Source organism: Ictalurus punctatus, chromosome 15 (assembly GCF_001660625.3).
Source record: "Ictalurus punctatus breed USDA103 chromosome 15, Coco_2.0, whole genome shotgun sequence".
NCBI lineage: Eukaryota > Metazoa > Chordata > Actinopteri > Siluriformes > Ictaluridae > Ictalurus > Ictalurus punctatus.
This window is the reverse complement of record NC_030430.2, coordinates 9745697-9772125: the sequence shown is the minus strand read 5'-3', so window position 1 is coordinate 9772125 and position 26429 is coordinate 9745697. Positions and strand designations below refer to the sequence as shown.

Genomic DNA, 26429 nt, shown 5'->3' with positions numbered 1-26429 from the left:
TGTAATAAACGAAGAACAGCACTTTCACTTCGTGTCTGACTGAGTTATATCAACTTTCCTAAGAAACCCGTGAAGATCTAGCCAGATCCTTACAACGGACAAAGGCTTGACACGGTGAATACTCTCAATACTTCGCAGAGTCATTGTGTTCAAACAGTTTCTTTATACTGTGGTTGTGAGTGCTGTGAATTTGATGCAGCTGTGCGTGATTAGAATGAATGTGAGTGTTCTGGGAATTCCAGTCTATTGTGGCCATGTTTGTAAGCCGCAGTGCAGGATGGGAAATGTAGTCACTGGTTTGCTGTGCTATGACAGTGCTATGGATGGAAGCAGCACCTGAAATGGAAGTAGAGCCTGAAATATAAGATGAACAACTTCAGATCCATACAGCTATCCTGAACTTGAACTGAACTCACACAAGAGGAAAGCAGCACATGAGTCTCAAATCAGTGCTGCGTAAAGTATTGTTACCCACTTCTGCTGGTCCCAGTATCCCTAGAACAACTCAGGGCAGGCACCATCTTCACTAAACAGGACCTTCGCAGTGCATACAACCTGGTTCATATCAAAGAGGGAGAAGATGGGTTTCAGTACCATCTCAGGCCACAATGAATACTTGGTAATGCCGTATGGACTCTCTAGCGCCCCCTCAGTATTTCACTGTCTGATTAATGACGTCCTAAGGGACATGCTGGGTCGCAACGCCATCACATACATCAATGACATCCTGATATATTCCAATTCCCCGGGAGAACATGTCCGCCATGTCAGGCAAGTCCTGCAAAGACTGTTCAAGCACCAGCTCTATGTCAAAGCAGAGAAATGTGAATTTCACCAGCACACTATCTCATTCCTGGGCTACATCATCAGCCCTGAGGGGTTCACCATGGATCAAGGTAAGGTGCAGGCAGTTGTGGAATGAACCACTCCTGGAACAGTTAAGGAGTTACAGGAATTCCTGGGCTTTGCCAACTTCTACCGGCGTTTCATCAGGGGTTTCAGTTCCATCGCACACCCTTTAACATCCCTGCTGAGAGGAAAGCCCAAACGCCTGTCCTGGAACCCAGCCACCAAAGCAGCACAAGAGCAACTCAAGGAAGCATTCACCACTACTCCCGTCATTAAGCACCCAGACCTATCCAAGCCCTTAGTTGTTGAAGTCGATGCATCTGAGACAGGTGTCAGAGCCATCCTCTCTCAATAGTTTGGAGAGAGGCCCAAGCTTCATCCCGTGGCTTTCTTTTCACTGAAGTTGTCACCGGCAGAGTGTAACTATGACATGGGGAACAGAGAACTCTTGGCTGTAAAATTAGCGCTGGAGGAATGGTGGCATTGGCTGGAGGGTGCATTACACCCCTTCATCATCTTCAGTGACCACAAGAACCTAGAGTACCTATGCACTGCCAAGCGTTTGTCACCTCATCAAGCCCGCTAGTCATTATTTTTCTCATGTTTTCAGTTCACCCTATCATACAGGCCAGGGTCCAAGAATACCAAGGCCAGTGCTCTCTCCCATCTAGACAGCACTGAGGTTCGAGAGAGCCACAAAGAATTCATTCTCCCACCTTCTTGTATTGTCAGCTCCCTGGAGTGGGAGTTGGACTAAACCATACATACCAAGGTCACAGGTTCCAGCAGCATGCCCCCCCGGAAGACAATTTGTGCGTGAACAGCATCAACAAGAGCTTATTACCTGGGCCCATACGGCGGTCGCCACAGGTCACCCAGGTGCACACTGCATTTACCATCTGTTGCGGGCTAAGTACTGGTGGCCTAACCTGGTAAGGGATGTGCACCGTGTAGTGGCTTCCTGCTTGATGTGTACCCGATATAAGGTTCCACGGATATAACCGGCCAGCAAGCTCAATCCCCTACCCATACCTGAACGTCCCTGGTCCCACATATCCATTGATTTCATCACAGACCTACCAGAATCCCAGGGCAACACGACCATCCTAGTGACCGTGGACCGATTTTCCAAGTCACTATGCCTCATTCCACTACACGCCCTCCCAACAGCCTTCATGACAGCCGAATTGCTCTTTCAGCACATGTTCAGGTACTTCGGAATCCCTCAGGAGATAGTTAGTGATCGGGAACCACAGTTCACGTCAAGGGTATGGTCTAGTTTCATGGAGAAGATGGGGACCACCGTCAATCTCACATCTGACTACCACCCACAAGCAAATGGTCGAGTGGAACAAGCTAACCAGGAGATTCACCAGTTCCTCCAGACATTCTATGCATCCAACACTGAGGACTGGTGCAGATTCCTCCCCTGGGCCGAATATGCCCAAAATTCTCTACGTCACTCAGCTGAAGGCCTCATACCATTCAAGTGTGTTCTATGCTACCAGCCTCCGCTGTTCCCATGGAATGCCAACCCCACCGAATCACCGGCAGTTGACCAATGATTCCAGAGGAGCGAACAGGTTTGGGCAAGTACACACCAGCGTCTTGTGCAGAACTCACACACCTACAAGCATAAGGCTGATCATCATTGCAGTGAGCACCCGCAATACCAGCCAGGTGATAGGGTCTGGCTTGAAACAACCGCATGCTTGCAAGAAACTCACCCCAAGGTACACCGGACCGTTCAAGGTCATCAAGCAAATCAATGAGGTCACCTACAGATTGGAGTTACCTTGTCACAGCCACATAGCACCATCATTCCATGTTTCATGACTCAAGCCTGTCATCCTTGGACCTCTAGCCATGGACGTGCCCCTTGACGCCCCTCCTGTCCCACTAGAGATCGATGGTCAATCCGCCTACCTCATAAAGAACATCCTAAACTCATGGTGCAGGAGGGGTAAGCTTGAGTACTTGATCGAATGGGAGGGATATGGGCCAGAGAAACAGTGCTGGGTGCCCACACAAGACATCTTGGACCCAAAGCTATGTAGAGACTTTCATCCACTATGCCCTGAATGTCCAGGACCCCGACCCCAGGGCAGACCCAGAAAGGACTCTGCTCCCGGAGTGTGCCCTTCGTGAGGGGGGGTCCTCTGTCATATCACAGCCAACCAGCAACTCCATTTCCCATTAGACACCACTACACTAACTACAAACATGGCCGCTGAGGACTAAACTTCCCACACACGCTCACCTTCGCCAGAGTACTAACTACACACACCTGCAACCAATCTCACATACAGACCATACGCAGTATTTAAGGACTTTGTCAAACAATCTGACTTTGCAAAGTAAACGTTCAGTTGACTTGTTCTCTGCCGTTATCCAAGCCTTATTCTCGTGTTTTGCCAAAGTGACTTTTGACCATTGTTGGATTACTTTGGATATCTCAACAACGGAAGGGGGTTGTCCTCAACAACAGATATCCAGTTTGCAAAAAATCTGGATGCAAAGTGGCTGCCAAACAAGGTACACATCAAACATGTTCTCCTATTTCCAAGAACACCATTCCTCTGTGCAGATCAAGGGATATGTCCCATTTATAACTTTTATCCCTAACAAAAAAATTGTGAATATTTAACCATTAATCATAAAATGTGCCATCGAAATAATTTTCCACATTCTGACTACATCTGCGTTTGTCCGTTCAGTAATCTCTGACTTACAAGCTCACAAACACTAACCATGTTTCCATCCAAGTTGCAAATTTAACGTAATGCGAAAAATTGGAATACTGCATAAAACATTTGTAAATAAAGCACCGTTTCTCTCCCATGTTTTCAAGAGAAGAAAAAAACGTCACTACCAGAGAAACTGCCACACAGTATCAATACAAATGGAAGATGTTAAAACCATGGAAGCCACTGTGGATCTTTTTTCCAATATAATAAATGACTTTTTAAATGACTGTTTCAGAGGCCTGATATTTGAGAATGGAATTGTGTGAGACAGTTCTAGGAGGTAATTATACCAAATCATTTCGATGTCAGACTTTGGCTCAGGCATTTCAGGATGACAAAAAAAAATTGTTTTAGATGTTGTGCAACCAAAAGAAAAATGAATTGCCATTGTGCTGTATAAATTGGCCACATGCACTGAAAATCCAATCACATCTGGCAATTATCCCATCACAGGTTTTGTTGAGAAAAATTCAGATTACTTTTTTGACCTGCATCGAGGAAAATGTGTTTCCATCTTAGTTTATGTTTTCTTATCAAATAAAAAAATTTCCAACTCAGTTGAGCTCATAAGTTTTTTTAAGCACACTTTTGAGATTTTATTATGTTTGATGTTTCTATCCATGTGATATTCCAAAATTCACATACAATTACATGGATAGAAAAACTACATGGCTTGTGTGAGTTAAAGGTACAGACAGGAGCAGTCTGGCTGAGCAGTTGTGCCCTACTGTATATTTTAATAATCATAGGACATTGTTTTAAAAGCTCACACAGCGAATATTATTTTTCATTTAGTAGTTAATTAACATGCTATGTTAACATGTAAACAATAAGTTAATATTAAATGGCTTACATTTTAGACTCAATGTTGTCTGTTTTTATTTCACCAACAAAAATAGTTCCAAATAAAGCCACAGCAGATTCTGCTCCTTTTTTCCTCCTAATTTCTTTTGTTCAAATGGGAGATTTCTTATTTATTTTATTCATTTTCAAAATGGAGCCTTTTGTTTACACATACTTCCATTTTTTAAAAATATAATAAATTATTATAATAATAAAGCATTTCTTCAACCAAAAAAAAAACCCTTCTGTTTTCATTCCTTTATGGGTCACTGTAACTGATGATGGTAATAATAAATAAATAAATAAATAAATAAATAATAGTGTAATATCGTATACTGTGAAACCATTATATTATAACTGAGATGGTTATGGTACCATTGTCATATATCAAGGAGGTAACTCTAGACTTCATTGCCCAGCAGCCACTGCACCATACTACATCATTGTCACATGACCACCTGCACCTGTATCACGTTTCTGTTTAACGAGCACTTATATATATATATATATATATATATATATATATATATATATATATATATATATATATATATAGCCACTGTTTATACTGCTTCCTCGTCTTATGTATTGTCTAACTTGACCTTTGTCCCTGTACCACGTTTTGTTTCCTAGTTTATGTTTAGCCTTAGCCACAGTATTCTGCCTAGTCGTCTTAGTTTTGTTGTTTGTTTATTAAATGTTTGAAGATCTGCACTTGCTTCCATATCCATCTTTGTAACATGAAAATCTCATACCGTTGCAACAGTTGGTAAATGGAGAGAAGCTGCTATTCACTGCCTTGTGGATAAATGGAGGACCTTTACAGAGATTACAGTGTATGTACAGTGGGGAAATAAGTATTGAATGCATTTTTTTTCAGTAAATATATTTCCAATGAGGCTATTCACATTAAATTTACACCAGACATCAATAGTAACTCAAGAAATCTGGAAATATAAAGAATTCACAACATAAATCCAAAAATAAAGTTATGTGAAATAAAGTGGAATAACAGAAAAAACAGGCAAGGTAAGGCAAGGAACCAGCTGGAATTCATAAGTAATTATACCTCCTATCTGTGAAAATTAATATCAGCTGGGTTAGTAAATTGATGGCCTAAAAAAAGGCTTTTTGTTACCAAGGTGTCACACAAGAAACATCTCATACTGGGTAAAAGCAAAGAGCTCTCCCAAGACCTTTGCAATCTTATTGTTATAAAACATATTGATAGAATCAGATACAGACATATTTCAAAACTTCTGAATCCTCAAGTAAGCACCATTGGGGCCATTATCCGCAAGTGGAAGCAACATCACTCTGTCATCAACCGGCCATGCACAGGAGCTCCTCACAAGATTTCTGACCAGGGAGTAGAAGAATAGTCAGAAGAGTAGCCCAAAAGCCAAGGACCACTTGGAAAGAGCTCCAGAAACACTTGGAGGCAGCATGTGATATTTTCACAGAGTAACCAATAGGCATTGCATTCCACTGCTCACGCTCACCATGCAAGACTCAATTACTAAACAAAAAGCATGCAAAAACTCATTTAAAGTTTTCTACAACTGATTTGGACAAGCCCATGAAATACTGGAAGAGTGTAATCTGGTCAGACAAGAGCAAAATGTAATATTTTGGCTGTCATACTACACACCATGTTTGGATAAGAAATGGCACTGCACATCACCCTTTAAACACTATCAACAGTGAAGTTTGGGGGTGGAAGCATCATGGTGTGGGGCTGTTTTTCATCGCATGGTACTGGCAGACTTCATATAATTGAAGGACCAATGAATGGAGCCCTTTACTGGGAGAGTCTTACGAAGAATCTGCTGCCATCCACCAAGTCTTGTGAAAATTTCATGTGATTAGCCTCATTGGAAATATGTTTACTGAAACAAATTTGACACATTCAATACTTATTTCACCCCACTGTAATTCAGTACCCTTCTGTGGCTAGTTTCTATGTAGATGCAAGTCACACAGATTATTGTTTGAATGTTAGTTGCTTCTCTTTAGTATCTGGTCCTTCCCAGCAACTGCCAAAAAAGCAGTGTTTAATATTGATGAACATATTTCTTTGGTATATTTGAAGTAATTGAGACGGTCTTCAGCTTGTCTGTATTTGTTGGGACTGGTGTCTTTCATATATTCTCTGTGGGGTTCAAGTCAGGCGAGTTGGCTGGCCAATCAAGCACAGTAATACCATGGTCAGCAAACCAGTTACTAGTAGTTTTGTCCTGCTGGAAAAGGAAATCAACATCTCCATAAAGCTCGTCAGCAGATGGAAGTGCTCTAAAATCTCCTGGTAGATGGCTGCATTGACTCTCGACTTGAGAAAACACAGTGGACCAACACCAGCAGATCACATGGCATCCCAAATCATCACTGACTGTGGAAATTTAACACTGGACATCAAGCAACCTGGATTCTGTGCCTCTCCACTCTCCCTCTTACTCTGGGACCTTGATTTCCAAATGAAATGCAAAATTTAATTTCATCTGAAAAGAGGAATTTGGATGACTGAGCAACAGTGTTTTTAGTAATAAATAAATAAATAAATAAATAAAAAATAAAACATTGCTTGAAATATTTCAATATGTGTAATGAATCTAGAATATATTAATGTTCCACTTTTTGAATTAAATTACGGGGGAAAATGAACTTTTCAACGATATTCTCATTTTTTTTTAGATGCAACTGTATAATGTATGTATCATAAAAAAAAAATGAATTTATTCACTTATTAAATATTCAGAATTCTATTCCATCTATCCTGAAATGCAGTAATCCTGACTTGCTTTGCATTACACATTGTCATAGCCAACACTTCTGCTACTGGACAAAACTGATAAGTCAACCTACTTATTGTTTTTCACTTTTCTGATTGCCCCCAATAATGAAGTTGGGGAGTTTATGTGATTGGTTGTGTTTGTCGGTCTCTGTCTTTTTGCCTGCCTGTCCACAGGGTAATGGAGGGGTACAGTGTCTTAGTGGTTAGCATGTTTGCTTTGTACCTCCAGGGTTGGGGATTTGAGCCCTGCCTCTGCCCTGTGTGCATGGAGTTTGCATGTTCTCCCCGTGCTTCAGGAGTTTCCTCTGGTTACTCCTGTTTCCTCCCCCAGTCCACAGACGTGTAAATGGAAAATGGTAAATGGCGCACTTATATATGACACTGTGTCTCATTCACCCATTCACACACACACTCACACACCAATGGTAGCAGAGCTGCCATGCAAGGCGTTAACTTGCCATCAGGAGCAACTTGGGGTTCAGTGTCTTGCCCAAGGACACTTCGGCATGTGGAGTCATGTGGGCAGGGAATCGAACTGACAACCCTACGATTAGTGGACCACCCGCTCTACGAGCTGAGCCACAACTGCCCACATGTGTTGACCATTTCCAAATGGTCTGTAACATGTGAATGTGTGTGCGATTGGTTGGCACACTGTCCAGGATGTCCCTGTCTTGTGCACTGAGTTCCCTGTGATAGGCTCCAGGTTCCCTCACAACCTTGTGTAGGATAAGCAGTATAGAAAATGGATGGATGTGTGTAATGGGCCCAGAAAGAGTTGACATTTTTCTCATTTATTTGTTGGGTACCATTTAATTTGGCATGGTAAATTTTGAGAGTTATGCATTTGTTTTTTTCACCAACATGCTAACATATTTTTTTTTCTTCAAGGACATGGAAGAGTTTGAAGCAAATTTTGTGATCACAAATGATTGCCATCATTTATGGCTGTGCAACCATTATGATCAATGGAATCTAGATGGGATTGATGTAGCCAGACCTTGTGCTTTGCTGATGAGCATAATATATGCTCTAAACCTCAGCTATCTGAGGCGATTGAAATTAAACTTTAAGGTATTTCAGAAACTATTCCTTTACTTTTATGGACAAAATGCACAAACTGTAGATCCTATATTGGAATAGTGTGCTGAAATCATTAAATTCTCATGTTACAACGACCAAAATTCACATGATCAAAGCTGGGTAAACCAGAACCTGTCATGCAAAATTACAGACAGATTGCACTCATCCTTCTCTTTCAATACATTCTAATTACTTACCCCGCTTATTTTAATAGAGGAAAGCTAAAGTGGGTGAGGCCATCCCTACTCTAGCATTGAGAGCAAATTTTCTGAATTTGCTGTTTCAATAAAACATTTTCATCTAAAATCCTTATTTTAAAATTTCAAACAAACTTCTTTCACATTGTCATTTTAGGATACTGTTTGTAGAATTTTGAGGAAAATAATGAATTTAATCCATATTGGAATAAAGCTGTAACATAACAAAATGTGGAAAAAGTGAAGCACTGTGAATACTTTCCAGATGCACTGTATGTAAAATCAAATGTAAAATCATTTAAATCTTTGAAATCGCAAGTATCATAGATTAAAAACTTGTGGAGATCAGATGGCATGGCACCAAAGTCTATAACAATTCCTAAGTTCCTTCTGCCTTTTGCTTGATATTAAGATTATTACAAAAAATTGAGCCACTGACACCTACAACATACAACACAGATAAAACAATACCAGATAAAATAATGAGGCCTTTTTTCTGAACTAGAAGTTAGATATTACCAAGAGAACTCCAGCTTACTAGTTCAATTGTCAGTTAGCTGGACCGCTGACCTTTTGACAGATCTTCAAGTGCTTTTTGAAGCCAGGACAAGTCTTGTAGGTGACAATGGAGCAAGTGGAGCAGGACACCTCACTGTGCTCCAAAATGGCATCCTGTGCCTCAGAATCAAGGGGTGGTGCTAAAGAGGACAAAACATGTCTGAGAACTGAATCCAATGTTCAGGAGATATTGTGGGAGAACAAGAGCCAGAAAGACAGAAGGAGACTTACCTTGACAATGGTAATGTGGTTCCCCCACATTGCTATTGCCTCCAAATGGTGCCCCCGCTGGTCGCTGGGTCCTGCCTACCTTCAGCTTCTCATCCACTTTATTCATCCCTGCACACATCACAGAATGCATAGTAACACAACAGAACATGAAACAAAAATAAGCTGACAAAGACAAAAGACAGAGCAAGGAGATGCTGGTAAAAGAATTAATCAACAAAAAAAGCAGCTAAACATCTAAAATAGACTCTAAAAAGACAATAATTTAAAAATCTCTTATCTAGAGGAGAGTCAAATAAAATAAGAGTCTCTTATCGCAGGGATGCACAACAGACAGCCAGACGTGGTCCAGTAAAATCTCTGTCTGGCCCGCCAAAGAACATATCATAATTAAGAATTTTTAAATAAATATACTGGTCACAGTAACAATATCATGAAATGAGATACACTGCCACCTAGTGGTGATTTTACTGCTTGCTAATCGCCCATCCACCAGATTATAGTCATCATCAGCAGTCACGCACTGAGTGTGTGATTTCATATTTTCCTTTAGTACTGCATAACAAAAAAACAGGTAATCTGAAGATTTTTTTCAGTTCAAAAGTACAAAACTAAAAAAGGAAAGTTGATCTTGAACACAGGAAATTTAAACCAGAATGGACATCCAAATACTTTTTTTTTTTTTTTTACTAATCGCATCCTTGTATTTTCTCATGCCCTGTGTGTTGGAAATGCGTGGCAGTAGCAAAGGAATATAATTTACAAAGACACTATGAAACAAAACACACCAAACTCAGTGCTCTACAAGGCTAGAACAGAAGGTAGAAAAGATTGAAATGTTGAAAAAGCAAATGGTAAGTCAACAAAATGTGTTTGAAAAGAGATGTAAGGAGTCAGAGGCAAAATTTATTTCTAGTTACAAGATTGCTAAACTAGTTGCTAAATCTGTTCATCGCTTTACTGATGGTGAATTTTTGAAAGACTGTATGATGGAGGTATGTAATATACTATGCCCGAAGGTCAGAGATACATTTAAAAACATCAGTCTTTCAAGAACAGCAATTCAGCATTGCATTTTCAACTTGGCCAATAATTCTTTGTCAATTAAACAGAGATACAGCAGAGCTCTCAAAAATTAATTGTGGTGTCACTGATACATGCCAAGTTTATCAAAAACTTGCATTAGTAGTGGTGTTGCATAGTAGAACAACTGGGTCAGAAATATTCAGTGCTTTTAAAAAAGCACTGGAAGAACTAAATTTACCATTGAGAAAGTTAGCAGCCGTGACAACTGATGATACACGTCAGCAATTTGTGAGATGAACGGCTTCATCAGATATCTGAAGAGGCATTTAAGGAGTGGACCACATGGCACAATTAAAACATTACCATTACATAATTCACCAAGACGAATTGTGCGGAAAACATTTACAGTTTAATTATATAAAGTCTGGTCCATAGGTATTTTGACAGTGACACAATTTTCATAATTTTGCCTTTGTACACCACCACAATGGATTTGAAATGAATCGATCAAGAAGTGAATGAAGTGTAGACTTTCTTTCATCATTAATTCAAGGGGTTTAACAAACAGGGTTCAAAACAATGTTACTATAAATGCAGACTATTAGCATCATATATATATATATATATATATATATATATATATATATATATATATATATATATATATATATATATATATATATATATATATATATATATATATATAAACACTGTATTAGACACTGGGGTCCCTGAGCAGCTCCTTCAGCAGCAGACTGCTGCACCCTCATTGTAAGAAGGAGCACTACTGCAGGTCCTTCATCCCTACAGCAGTCAGACTCTTCAATGCAAAAAACAACATAATGTAACACTGCTAGTTGTTTTTGTTTCATTTCAAATCCACTGTGGTGGTGTACAGAGGCCAATTTTTGAAAAGAAAATGTGTCGCTGTCTGAATAATTATGGACCTGACAGTATAATTACTTTTTTATTTTTATTTATTTTATTTTTTTTACACAATGTGGTGTAGATATTTATGTGAAACTGACCCTTCTTCAAAAGAGGCTGTGTACCCTTGTTTTATTGTAATGTGATTTTTCTTCTAGCAGAAGAGTTGTGAGAAAAACAAGCATGCAGCAATTTGAAAAGGATATGAAATACACTACTGGTCAAAAGTTTGGAGACACTTGATTTAAATGCTTCTCATGATCTTAAAAATCTTTTGATCTGAAGGTGTATGGTTAAATGTTTGAAATCAGTGTTGTAGACAAAAATATAATTGTGCCAACATATTCGTTTATTTCATTAGAAAACTAATATTTTATATACAAAAAAAAAAAAAAAAATTTACTGGATGACTTGGAGAAAAATATTCCATGAAGTAGCCAATAAGTATCCAGAATAGGTGAGAACTCTTTTAATATGGTTTTAAAAGCATCTCAGGGTGATTCCTCAAGAAACTGGTTGAGAAAATGCCAAGAAAACATTTCTGGAAATTCTAGGCAAAAAGAGTGTCTACCCTGAAGCTGCTAATATACTAAATTATTTTGGATTTTTTTTTTTATAACATAGTTTCCTTAGTTCCATCTGTGTTATTCCAGAGTTTTGAGGACTTTATTATTATTATAAAATGTAGAAAAAATAAAAATAAGGAATGAGTGTGTCTAAACTTTTGACTAATTCTCTAATGGTGCTATTAGTGCAGTGAGGGTCAATTACAAGGTACAGAGCAAGGAGCAGAAAAATTATAACCAAATGGCAAGGATGCTCCTACCTACACTATAAGGTAAATTGAACTATAACTAAACATAATGCAAGAGAGAGAGAGAGAGAGAGAGAGAGAGAGAGAGAGAGAGAGAGAGAGAGAGAAATAATATGCATGTATGTATCTATGTGTACAACCTTTTAGACCAAATGTTCCGGAGATGGAGGGCTGCTCCCCAGTGAACTTCTTTGGAGTTTTCTGTTTCCTCCCTAGCTCAGTGGTGAATAGAGAGCAACAAAAGGTCATATTCACATACATGGCTTCATACATGGTATGTTAGTTAATAATTAACCTCCAAATTGCACAAACCAAATGAACATCACATACATGGCATACAAGCCTGTTAAATTTTAGATAACTGACAAAGCCATATTAAACTTCCATTTTTTATTACTAGTAATAGGCTAACTGCCAAATGGAGGTTGTGTCCTGTGCTGCTGATCAGCTACAAAGATTGCAGAATCACTCTAAGTAAAGCTAAGTGTGTGTGTGTGTGTGTGTGTGTGTGTTTGTGTGTGTTGCATTTTGTGTTATATAGCAGTTCTGAATGTTTGCGTTACGCTCACAACTACTCCTGCACTGAGACACTGATCAAAAAACACAGTTCACAGTACCCAAACAAAATCTATAAATAACATGGTTCCAGCACAGAATACATATACATGTTCTCTGTGCATGTGCTGTAAAAGACGGAACAAGCTGCTGCCACTGACCACAAAGTGGTTTAATGACCTCAAATGGCAAATGAAACTGAAACTCCACTAGAGATACTCAACTAGACCTTCTTCTCTCATTTTTTTTTTTTTTTTTTGTGTACATAAAGCTTTCAATATCTAAATAATAATTAGTATTATAATGCATATCCAAAGGCTGCATGCCACTTAAGGCATAAATCTAGGGTAGGAGTGGGGTAACCTTACTATGCTTCATCCTTTCTGGGTCTTCCTCAGGAAAAGCTAGAGGTAGACTGATTCCTTCACTTTCACTGCTCCCACCATCCAAGAGAGTTCCCTTTTGTTGTTGTTGCTGGGAGCTGTGCTGTTCATTTTTCTCTGTCAACTGGTCAGAGCACTCACCATTCTGTAAGTGCTGGGACATTTCCTGGTTCTTCTTTACCTTTAAAAAGACTGGCGAGGAGGGGCTGTTCTCCATAGGCCTGAGAGAAGAGGTCCATACTCTTAATGCAGTCACATCATTAGAGAGAAATAGAGGTGGATTTTCATTAAAATTTAGATTAGTTTTGACAGGTTGTCAATCATAATTATCATTAATGACAGGTCAGAACTATCGTTTCAAGGAAGTAATTATGTTCAACATGTGGTAATAATTAGTGATCTATGGTTATAGCTGAATTATCGTAAATAGTTTGTCCCTAATTCAATGATAGATGCAGACACAGGATTTGGAAACATTTCATACACACACGCAGACACACACAAAAGTTTGTCATTTTGAAACTTGGCTTCATGACAAGAAACACTGGTAATAAGTCAACTCAATGCAGCTACAAGATCCTTCATTGGTATATAAAAAAACTTAAATCCATGGACTTCTCTTCAGTTAAGAACTTTTTATAGAAGATTTTATAACTGTTTGTGTTATAGATATGTTTTTCCTTATTTGATATTATTTTTATAAAAATGAAAACAAGGAAGAGCTTAAGTGATGGGTATGCTCCAGCCACTATATATTCATCTATTAACGTAGTTACATAATCTTTCTCCGGAGTTGTTCCTGCTGAAAATAAGACATACAATTGCAATTAGCACCAAAAGATTTTTAATTACATTTATTACAGACCAAGACTGTGCTATACTCATGTGATTGCGCTGAGTGACCTTCCAGTAGAAAAAACACAGCAAAGTGATGATTGAGAGAATTGAAAGCAATCTCGAGGAACAATCTCAATCAAGGACGGGCCAGCAATGAAAACACTCATGAGGAACGTTACATCCGCAGACTAGACTGGAACTTGGATATCAACCAGTGGTGTAGTCAGGGCCATACACACATATAGGTGTATGCTTACTTTTCACCAGGATTGTTTGCATAGTTTGTGAAAGTGTATCTTCTGTCATTTTTCGGCTGCTGTGGAGGGCGTGGGGTTATAGTAAAACACTGTTTTTTTAGGACTGCACGACTGATATCAACAGAAGGGAGTTCAGCTACACACTGAATGAATTCTTTGAACTAAAGACTGATTTAGATGACACTTGTAGTTGTCAAAAACATACATATGAAAACCAATCAGGTAACTTTATTACTGTCTTATACAACACACTTAAATCTTTGAATAGATGAACTGCAGGAAACACAGAGATAATAAGACAATTCCACTAAATTGCCCCACTTTGACGTGAAATTAACAGAGTTTTAGTCAAATTACAACCATATCTCAACAAGACTTATTCTATGACCTAAATCAAAGCCTGTTAAGATTCAGGCCTGGTTTTTGCCTGCTATAGAAGAGTGGTCTGTATGGCTGGCTGGATTATTTTTTATTTTAAGATATCATATTTTGTTTTTTGGTAATATATTACCACAAAAGGCTATTTCATGGCAAAAAGAGCAAATTTAAAATGCAGTGACAAACAATAAATTTCTAACTGCAAGTCATCATCTGAAAAGATATCTTTTCCATCTGATGAAAATATCCTTTAAAATTAGTCAATATTTCATCATGTCATAATTATTGTTTTTAGTCAATCTTACTCTATCTAGCATGCTACTTACAGTGCCCTACATTAATATTGGCAGCCTCGGTAAATATGAGCAAAGGTGGCTATGAAAAATTGTCTTTATTGTTTAACTTTTGGATTTTTTTTTTTAATTCACAAAAATACTCTGCTCTCATAGATATCAATTGCAAACACAACACAGGTTTATCCAAAAAAAAAAAAATTGTTTTATATAGGTGTGCAACAGTTATTGGCACCCGTGATTTTATTCCCATTGTTATTTTACTTTTTTAGTACTCCTGGGTGAATAATAACAGGAAATAGTTCAACCATGACAGGGGTATGAATATGAGATAACACATAATTCCCTTAGTCATTCATAACAATCGGTTAGACCAAGGAATATAGCTCTGATGTGCGGCAAAAGGTTGTTGAGCTTCACAAAATGGGAAGTGGCTATAAGAAAATAACAAAAGCATTGAAAATAATTAAGTCAACTGCAAACGTTATGAATAAACCTGGATTTGGACGTGAGTCTATATTGTCTCAACACACTGTGAAGAGGATGGTTCGTGTGGCCAAAAAGTCTCCAAGGATCACAGCAGGAGAACTGTAGAAATTAGTTGCGTCTTGGGTCAGAAATTCTCCAAAACTACAAATCAAATTCAACTACATCACGACAAGTTATTTGGAAGGGTTTCAAGAAAAAAACCTATACTCTCATTCAAAAACAAACTCAAGCATTTTCAGCTTGTCAGACACTACTGGAACTTCAAATGGGATCGGGTTATATGGTCAGATGAAACCAAAATAGAGCTTTTTGGCAATAAACAGCAGAGGTGGTTTTGGTGCACAAAGAGAGGTGGCCATATGGAAAAGTACCTCATGCCCATGGTTAAATATGGTGGTGGTGTTTTAATGTTTTGAGGCTGTTTTTCTGCCAGAGGACCTGGACATTTTATTAGGATACATGGCATCATGGTGTAGGGAAAATCAGCCGTTTAGATTGAGCTACCTGGATTCTCCACCAAATATGAAGGAGAGACTAGCAGATCAGCTCGGAAGGGGAAATTTGGCTAATTTATTATTTCTGATCAACTATTCGTCCACCGGCAAGTTAAAATTACTGTATTTTTAATTGTGCATTTAGATATTACCTCTGACCACTGGCAATAATATCCTAACTATGGTGCAACATTATTTTAAGAGTAGTGTAGCAAGATTGGATTTTCAACGTAATAGACTTTGTAAAGCACATAAGACATATTTGAGAACAGACAAGACTTTATTAAACTATTCTACTACACAGAAACTAATCTAACACAAACACACACACACACACACACACAAACCGGAGTGATCATGGCTTTCAGAGTGAATGAAGTCTAGTACTGTATGTTATTTCACAGACCATGACCGGAATGAACCATCAACTTATTAATCTACTTTCACTTCTTTAGAAGGACTTTAAACTTAATATTATATGCACTAGTTTAGCTAGAGTCTGGAGGTACTGTGCTTGCCTGTTGAGGGGAATTAATCAGTATCTCAAGGCATTGAGGGGATTCCTGCAATGGTTATTCGTCAGTGGTCTGGCTGGCATTTGAGTGTCATCTCGGAAGACCAATTGGAATAATGAATGAAACGAAATGAAATGAAAGTCTAGTAGGAGAAAGGTTTGAAGAGCTGATGGCAGCTCTCGGCTGGGTCTCCCCAAAGACATTGATTGGGGAGAGCTCTCTGAGCTTTGGAGGCTCTCCACAGACTCCGTCCCTTGTCCATTTGTTGTTGTTCTTCTGATGATCTGAGATCTGACAACTTCTTTGGTGTCATTGTATTTTAACCTTTTCTGGCTAGTCCACCCCTCCGTAGGGTGTTCCAACCAACCAGAGGTCGTCTTTTCAAATGACTGGTGGATAGTTCAGTCTTCCCATCCAACTAATTTGCATAATACTTCTTGGATCCATGCTTACTCCTACTTGGTGTTAATTTGTTCTTTACCCTTATAAATGGAATTATGTAGGGAGTTATTAAAATCTGTTGTTTGCTAGCATTCTGGAAATGTTACGACTACACACAGATAAACATGACATACTTGGATATAATGACTAAGTTGCCAAATATATTGGCCTAAATACCAGATCATAAAAGCCTAATAGCAACATTTTGCATTACATATATTGGTAATATGGTCTACAAAGCTTAACAGTTAGCTTGCTAAGGACACTAGTAATTATATACATTAATAAAACATAATGAATACCGTTTCGGATTATGGACATGGGTACATCAGTTTACACGTAATAATAATTCTCAATTTGTGAGCTATGTGGTATGAATACAGATGCACAATAGCATGATGATTACAAATTTTGAGTTGTAAACCTTGTATAAAAGGATGATACATTGAAGTAGGCTTCATGCAACAGACATGAAATGTTTGTCCTCTGCCCTGGGGGTGGTGTGAAAAGGTGATTCAACAAAGGAGTTAGCCTTGGTCCAGCCATCTGGTCTTGGTGCTTTGTTTACCTTAGCATTAAGGCACATAGTTAATCTAGGTTGGAGTAGGTGAGAAAGAAATTAGGTCAGAAAAAGGTATTCTCATGGTCAGGATAGGGCTTGTTTCTCAACCTGCTAGGGGCATTCTATGGAGTTGAATTATAGCTTTGTTTCAACTTCCTGGCCAGATGGCCCCTCTGACAAAGACCATTTGGTTTACGCAATGGTGTGTTTGTTCATCCACACCCAGGCTAGCTGGATCTTTGACTTATGGTTTGAATGGTCAAGGGCTGTCTAAGTGGATTGTGGCTCATTTTTATTTCTTTCTGTTACCCTCTTTGCTCCCTGGTTCACCCTGAGGTCCTACAATGGTCTCGATCAAATATCAACAGATATTAAATGAAAACCTGACTGCCTCTGCCAGAAAGCTTAAAATGGGCAGTGGTTGGATCTTCCAGCAGGACAATGATCCAAAACATCAATATTAAAACAAAAAAAAATTTCTGACCACAAAATCAAAGTCCTGCCATGTCCATCCCAGTCCCCTGACTTGAAATTCATAGAAAACCTGTTGGGTGAACTGAAGAGGAGAGTCCACCAGCATGGACCTTGAAATTTGAAGAATCTGGAGAGATTCTGTATGGAGGAATGGTCTCAGATCCCTTGCCATGTATTCTCCAACATCATCAGGCGCTATAGGAGAAGACTCAGAGTTGTTATCTTGGCAAAGGGAAGTAGCACAACATATTGACTAAAAGGGTACCAATAATTGTTGCACACCTATATTTAACAAAGATATATTTGTTTGGATAAACCTGTATTATGTTTGCAATTGTTTTTTATCCATGAGAGCAGAGTATGTTTGTGATTTTTTAAACAAAAGATCAAAAGGTTAAATAATTTTACACAGTCTTCTTTGCTCATATTTACTAAGGGTGCCAATATTAGTTGAGGGCACTGTACATCTTACCCGCTACAGATGTGACCATTAAGAATGCACGTCGAAAGAAAAGGGATCCTACGATTTCATGCAGTATCACACAGAATCACGCGCTTGCTGCCGGCACAGGAAATACAGGACCAGTGGGGCAATCGTGTTTCATTTGAATAAACATTGCTTGCTAGCAGATACATTAGTTCTGCCTGGACACATACTGTATACACATACATTCTTTTACCACCAAACGATGCTGTTTCTTGTACTAAAGCCCATCATCGGCTTGTGCTTGGCCAGCAGAATTGTGAACCTTTCTCAGAACCATTTTGTAACAAGCAGCAGAGCACATTAAACACTGTCGAGCCTGAAATTTGAGTCTGGAATTGAGTCTCAGCTCAGTTCAATGCTTTAAATAAGCAGGAATGGAAACTTTTGTTCTTTTCTTAGATTAAAAGTTAATTTAGAACTAGTTTAAAGTGAACATAGAAGTCCACACACTGAAAAAATCTATTTACTTAATTCCTACATCGGTTCCACATCATTGAATTGAGTTATATTGTACCGTACTGTGTGAATCGATCAAAATTAAACTAAAAATTCATTTTTAAAAACATTTCATGTATTAATTTAAACATGAGGCAACATTTATCAAATGAGTACTTTTACATATCCTAATTATCGCAGATAATCAGAGGTGTGTAGTAACATGCTACATTTACTTCATTAAATTTACTTCAGTAACTTTTTGAAAAAAAAATTACTCTTAATACTTAACTGGCCATACTTATACTCTTACTCAAGTTCATTTTTAATGAAATGTACTTTTACTTCGCTATATTCTGTGCCGTTCCTCCACTACTGTTGAATATTAATGAAAATATTTAGCTTTAATAATTAGTTTAAATAACGTACAATGAGTTTGCGTGCCTTGCGATATGCTGCAGTGGTCTGACAACAACCGCTCACGTTTTTAGCGTCCTGGAGACGGGGAAGAAACGAGCAAGTCAATACACACACACAGAGTAGTCTTCTTATCTTATGCTTAATTACTCTTACTCAAGTAATTATTAATATTATTACTTTTACTTTCCACCACTATGTCTTTATGCCCACTGCACAGTTGACCTACATGTTGGAGGTGTGAAAAGGAAGGTGTGAAAATGTCTTGTCCAAAACCCTAGGCCCACTCAAACCTAAAGTGTGGAGGCTATTCCACTGAACTACCCAAAAGATATTTCAAATGAACTGCATGAAAGGTTTACAAAAACAGGAGACTGACAGAAAATCCAGAGACTCTATTTGCATACCTCCATGGCAGCACCAGCAACCTGATTTTTATTTTTTTTACATGAATAAACCTCATGCATGATTTCAAATGTTCGCTCTTCTGAAAGAAAAGGCATCTGTGGGGATTTCCAGCTAAAAAAAAAAAAATGAGGAAGACACAACAACTGTCAGCATCAACATATAAAAGATGCGTAAAATGTAAATTAAAACAGAATGCAATGATTTGCAAATCTCATAAACCCATAATTTATTCACAATAGAACATAGAAAACATATGTTTAAACTGAGGAAATGTACCATTTTATGGTAATTTTCAATTTGATGTCAGCAACACATCTCAAAAAAGATTGGTGAACCTCTGCCCATCTTTATTTCTGAGAGACTCTGCCTCTCTAAGATACTCTTTTTATACCCAAAATTATACCATGTATACAAGTTGCAGGTCACTCGCTGTGGGAAGGATAAAGGCAAAGAAATAATAATAATAATAATAATAATGCAAGGCCGCTTAGAGCTTCCATAGGACTGGGTTCAGCAACAAAGAAATTCTTTGTGTTTTTGAAGAGGATGAATCCTGCAACTTTTTTGCCAGTTACTTATCGACACATGGATCTCCCCTTCCTCCCAACTATTATCACCTTATCATCAGATAATCATGATAATCAGATATTATCATCAGAACACTCAAAAAAGATGGATAATGACAAAGTTTGCAGATGAGGCAGAGGACTTCTCTCCTCCTGAATCCCCAGGGATAAATGGAGACATAATAGATAGTGCAGGTCCTAAGCCCTGTCTATTTGAATTATTAGCCCCTGGTGTGACTATAGAGGAAAACATAACAAAACCGGAGGCAGCGTGGATGAGAGAAATGTTGGAATGCTAATTAGTAATAGGCTCGAGTTTTTCACGAATAAAGGCAAAGGTTCTTCCCTTCAACACGGACTCTCGTTGTATAGTTTTGCATGCGATGGTCCACAGAGCTTTTAGCGGTTTAATTAGCTCAAAAGGCAAGTAAAACTGTTATGGTTAAAATTAGACATACATCATTTGAAGGGATAGAAATGTTCTCGGGACTGAGAACAGCATCATTGTGTAGACGCAAACTGCTTTCATGAGCAAGTCCAAAGTCCACCTTTCTCCTGTTCTCATAGATCTCCAGAATAAACACACTCGCACTCTTAAACCACTGAAACAAACACCTGCGACCCATTTGGACGCCTCTCTCATCTACTACATCTGTAGGAAAGCACCATGTGCTGTCATGAATAATTAAGAGACAGCATCTTCTCATAGGATAAGAACATGCAAGCTCATGAATAATTATGAGGCACCTGCAAGTCATCAAAGTACTATAGTACACTGCCACGTCACTGCCTGTGGACCCGAGATGAGGAAGACGAAAATAGAGGAAAAAAACTCAAAATTACCCAGCTATCTCCTACAATTAAAATTAACAGATGCTAAGATTTTATGTGTGATACGAACACCTCTGTTAAAATCTCAAAAAATGTAGTTTAGTGTTTCATGATGCTTTAAATGAATTGCTATGCCTGCAGTATACCGTGTGATCACACGTGACGAATCACGTGTTTATATACCGTGCAGTATACCGCGTGAAAAATCGCGTGATACCGCGTGAATAATCACGCATTCTTAAAGACAGTATCTTGTACCTTAAAATCAGTACTACCTTAAAATCTCCACCTTCTGCTTTGGGTTTAAACGAGCTGGTATCAATGTCCAATTCTACTTGTAGTGTCATTATGGACAGTTGTGCTCCTTTTCAAACTTTAGCTCCAAAATCTAGATTTTAGCCATGGCTCAATAATGATCCCTGTGGTCTTTGGCAAATGTTGAGGAAAGCAGAGAGAAAATTATAGAAATACAAGCTGCAGGTGTCTTATGACATGCTAAAATATTGTATGATTAAACACCAGCAGATGATTAAAGCAGCTAAGGCACAATATTTTTCACATCTTGTTAAAAAGAATTCAAATAGTCCAAAACACAATAAATACAGAACTAAATCCTGTCAAAAGTACATTTCCAGAAATTCATCAGGCAGCCTGTGAAGGTTTTTTAAAGGTTTTTCATTTGTAAAATGCTCTTAGAGATAGTATTACACCCTCTGATCTTGTTCAAGATTATATTAAAGACTATTTTAGCCCACCCTTATTAGTAGCCCAATTAAGTGAGTTTAAACCTGTATTGCTCTCTTGCCTTATGGATTTAGTTCAGCAAATGAAGCCGGTGCAATGTTCTCTAGATATTGTTGTCCCTCATATTGTTGTTCAAGTTATGGATGTTGTTGGTTTAAGTGTACTGTTAATAATGAACTGCAGTTTATTAAGTGCTACTGTGCCATTCTGCTTTAAACATGCTGTGGGACAACCTCTTTTAAAATAAATAAATAAATAAATAAAAGCAAAATCTGGATCCAAAAGTACTAAATAATTATTGATCAATTTCTAAACTGTACTTTTTATAAAAAATCCTAAAAAAGGTTGTTCATCATCAGCTATCTCCTTTTTAAATGGAAACGGTATTATTGATAAATTGCATTCTGGGTTTAGAACACAACACAGTACAGAGTCGGCCCTCCTTAAAGTGTCTAACAACCTGTTGCTAGCTGTTGGTTCAAGAAATTTTGCAATTCCAGTCTTTCATTATCTTAGTGCTGTGATTCAAGGGACTGCCCTTGAATGGTTTTCCACCTATCTTAAAGGGAGAACTTTCTCTGTAGAATTGGGAAATGTGTCTTCCTCCTCTGCACCGTTACCTGTTGAATTCCACAAGGTTCTATACTGGGCCCAGTTTTGTTTTCTTTATATGTATAAGTTTTGTTTCTTTATACAATATGTTCTACTATTGTTATGCTGATGATACTCGGCTTGATCTCCCTCTAAAGCAAGTGGACAACTCTGTTTTACAGTCACTCTTTCACTGTTTTAATGATATTACAAAATGTATGTCAGCAAATTTTCTCCACCTTAAAGAATCAAAAACTGAAGTTGTAGTGTTCAACCCTCCTAGGTCGACACATATAAACATATAATAAATCACCCAAGCCCCTTTGCATCTAAATTACACAATCAAGCAAGGAAGCTTGGTGTGATTTTTGATTCTGATTTAAAATTTGATAGGGACATAAATTCTGTGAAGAGGTCACTTCTTTCCAATAAGGGATGGAGGTTGTTAAACACGCTTTTATTTTTTCCAGACTAGATTACTGTAACTCATTTTACTATGGTATTTTTCATGCCTCATTACACCTACAGTTAGTCCAAAATGCTGAGGCTAAGCTTTTGACTAGGACTAGAAAACGTAAGTATATGACATCTCAATTCAGTTTTTTTATTATTGTTTTTTATTTTATTTTATTTGTATAGTGCTTTTAATAATCTGAATTGTCCCAAAGCAGCTTTATAGAAATATATAAATTCAGGATATAAATTTTACATGTATGTAGTGTTGGGTCCACTTCCACCTTTGTCGAGTTCGAGTCGAGACAAAGTTCTTAACTAATTGAATCTGAGTCCAAAAGGGGCCACGTTGGACTCAAGTCTGAGTCCTTACTAGCCGAGTCCGAGATGAGTCCGGCCGAATCCAATAAGTAATTAAGAGAAAAATTATTTAAAATTGTAATTGTAAACTCAACACTGAGCTGTTAAATTAATATTTTAACCATCACAAACCAATGGCAACATAAATGTAACAAAAATACCACAATTAAATCTTGCCATTGATACTTAATATTTTTATTAACTAGTTTCCTATCAAAAAATGGTTTCAATTAAAAAATTAGATACAGAGGTATATGTAGAACTTATCTTAATTTTATGTTGTTATTTATTTATTTTTTTATCTTCAAACTAACTGTTCCTCAGTGGTGGAATGGACTTCCAACCTCAATCCGGACCACAGAATCTGTCACCATCTTCAAGAAACAGCTAAAGACCCACCTCTTCCATGAACACCTAACCAACCCCTAAAAAATAAAACAACAAAAAAAAATTACTCTGGCACTTACACCTCTACTCTGTGCACTTTGCTTCTTCTAGAACTCAATTAAAAGATCTTGTATGGTAGCACTACTTGCATTGTTCTCTGCTCGATATATATTGCTTTGCTTGTATTTTCTCATTTGTAAGTCGCTTTGGATAAAAGTGTCGGCTAAATGAATAAATGTTATCTTTCTTTTCATGTTACACATGAGGCACTGTACTCTGAAAAATTTCCAAATGAGTCCAAATTATTTGGAAGTTTGAGTCAAGTTTGAGTATAAATTTATCCGAGTGTGTTCAAGTCCGAGTTCATTCATAATTGGACTCGAGTCCATCGAGTAGACCAACTCTACATGTATGAATTTATCCCAAACGAACAAGCCAAAGGCGGCATTGCCAAGGAAAAACTCCATGAGATGACACGAGGAAAAAACATGGAGAGGAACGAGACTCAAATGGGAACCCATGCTCATCTTGGTGACAACGGATAGTGCATTTATAAATAAATACATTCTATAACTGTGTACACTACATGGTCAAAAAGTGCAATTGTGTAACTAGGAAATTCATTACACTTTTCATATGAAATCTGTTTTGTTGAAGTTGTCCACTGTTCACTGATGGATACTTGAGTGCAAAACTGTTCATGGTAATTGCAGTCCTAAAGCAATAATAGCAGTTGTAGTCCTAAGCCTTCATAGCATAGCTGTTTATATGAATTGTGGTCCAAAAATCATCTGCACGGTTTTTACGTGGTACCATCATTAATAATCTCAATGATCTTCAGGCTGTCCATGTGGGGCCAACCTCAGCAGCAGTGAGTGATTTCCAATTGATGAGAACTCCAACCAGAAGTAGGGCATCAGGATGGATCAGGCAGGTCTGGAGAGCAGAAGGGGTCAGGATCAGTGCTTATCTCAGGAGTAGCTTGTGTAGCTCAACAGAGAGAGAGACCGAGAGAGAGAGAGAGAGAGAGCGAGAGAGAGAGAGATTATTATGTTTATTGTCCTGTAATGGATAAGGACAATGCAATTTGAGTGTAAGCATGGACTCCGGCAACACTAGTTGTAACAGCACATCTAAAAGGGAGAGCCAGAAGGTAACACAGACATGAGAGCATCCTGGGACATAACGTGGCCAGCCACTCCACCGTCAACAAACCTGAGTGAACGTGTGAGAGTTGGGCAGGGACATGATCTAAACATCCCAGTTCACCACAACACTCTATGCCCATGAGCCCTCCAGATCTGCTCCTTTAACTAAGCTATTCACAAAAGGCTTGACTAAACATGTTTTCAGTCCAGAACACTAATTGGAAGGCTATTCCATAACAGTGGGGCTTTGTAAGAGAAAGCTCTACCCCCTGCTGTAGCCTTCACTATTCGAGGTAGTAACAATTAGCCTGCACTTTTTGATTGAAGTTGGACTCATAAAAGACCAAGAGTTCACTCGGTACTATGGCGTGAGACTATTCAGTGCTTTATACGTCAATAGTAGAATTTTATAATGAATGTGAAATTTGATTGGGAGCCAGTGCAGTATGGATAAGATAGGGGTGATGTGGTCATATCTTCTGCTTCTAGTAAGGACTCTTGCAGCTGCATTCTGGGCTAACTGAAGCTTTTTATGCACCTACTGGAACAGACAGACAGTAAGGCATTACAATAATTCAACCTAGAGGTAAAAAAAATAAATAAATAAAAAATAAAAGTGACTTTTTTTCTTCTGCATTGTGTAGTGCAGAAGAAAAAAATTTCTAAGATGAGAGAAAGCTATCATAGTTTTTTAAATCAGGGGTTTGATAACTGCTAGTTTAAATGATTTAGGTACATAGTCAGTGCTAAGGGAAGAATTTATTATTTTTAGAAGAGGTTTGATTGCTTCTGGAATGATCTGTTTGAAGAAACATGTAGGTAAGGGATTGAGTATACAAGTTGAGGCTTTTGATGAGAAAATTAGTGAAATTAGTTTGGTCTCTTGAAGGGGAATAAAACATTCAAATCAGTGATCTGATACTATTATATTATTATCTACAGGTTTAAGTTATAAAACTGTCTGATTTTAAATTAATAGTCTGAATTTTTTGCCTGATATTTTCAATTTTGCCATTTAAAAAAATCATGAAATCATCGCTTCTATATAATGATTGTGTGCATGTTTCTGTTGTGGTCTTATTCCTAGTTAATTTTGTTACAGTATTAAATAAGAATATAGGATTATTTTTGTTTAGGGTGGAGATACATTGATCTAGTAGCATGACAAGTTTTTATGTAGTTCAGGACACACTCCTTCCATGCTGTTTGAAATACTGCTAATTTAGTGTGATCCCATTTACATTCTAATTTTGTTTTCCAGGTTCACAGTTGACACTGACTTTGTTTACTTTCTACACATGTATTTGTTATGATTTCCCTCCTGTATCCACCCCTGTATGGGTCATTGGTTGTTTCCCTTATGTGTCATCATTTTTCTCAGCTGATTTCTGTTTCAACCCTGATTATGTTTGTTATTTAAACCCCTTGTGTGTCTTTGTTCAAACGCAAAGTATTACACTCTGTTGCTCATTGTCTCTGTCATGTACCAAGCCTTGTTCCTCATTTCCGTGTCATTGTATTGATCCTGTTCATGTCCTCGTTATTCAACTCAATTTTACATGGTTAATGCCCGTTTGCTGATTGCCTGACCTTGCCCGATTACCTGTTTCTGGCCACGCTATTGATTCACGTTTTGGATTTATCTGCCTGGTTTCCTCAATATACATGCATCCTGCATCTCCTCCTTGGCCAGCCATTACAGCAGTTAAGCCAGCCTTTCGTGCTAAAACCACATTTTCCACTTTCAGCACTATTAAGACACCAAGTGTCTTAAAGCCACACCCCTAAATTTTACATGCAGATAGATTTACCATGGTTTCAGGAAGAGCAGCTTACTTAACCAGAGTGTTAAAATCACCAG

The 26429-nt window shown here is 38.0% G+C and overlaps 1 protein-coding gene across 6 annotated transcripts in view; it reads right to left on the bottom strand.

The window, feature by feature from the left end:
- Positions 1–26429, bottom strand: part of znf512b (zinc finger protein 512B) — a 165725-nt gene that overhangs the window by 39836 nt on the left and 99460 nt on the right. For 5 of the 6 annotated variants that reach the window (XM_053686208.1, XM_053686210.1, XM_053686212.1 and 2 more), the window contains 4 exons: positions 12987–13243; positions 12204–12275; positions 9300–9407; positions 9081–9208 (listed from right to left, as the gene is read on the bottom strand). In XM_053686208.1, coding sequence (XP_053542183.1) covers positions 9081–9208; positions 9300–9407; positions 12204–12275; positions 12987–13243 — 565 coding nt within the window. The remainder of the gene's footprint in view (positions 1–9080; positions 9209–9299; positions 9408–12203; positions 12276–12986; positions 13244–26429) is intronic. The other variant, XM_017487264.3, reaches the window with a different exon arrangement.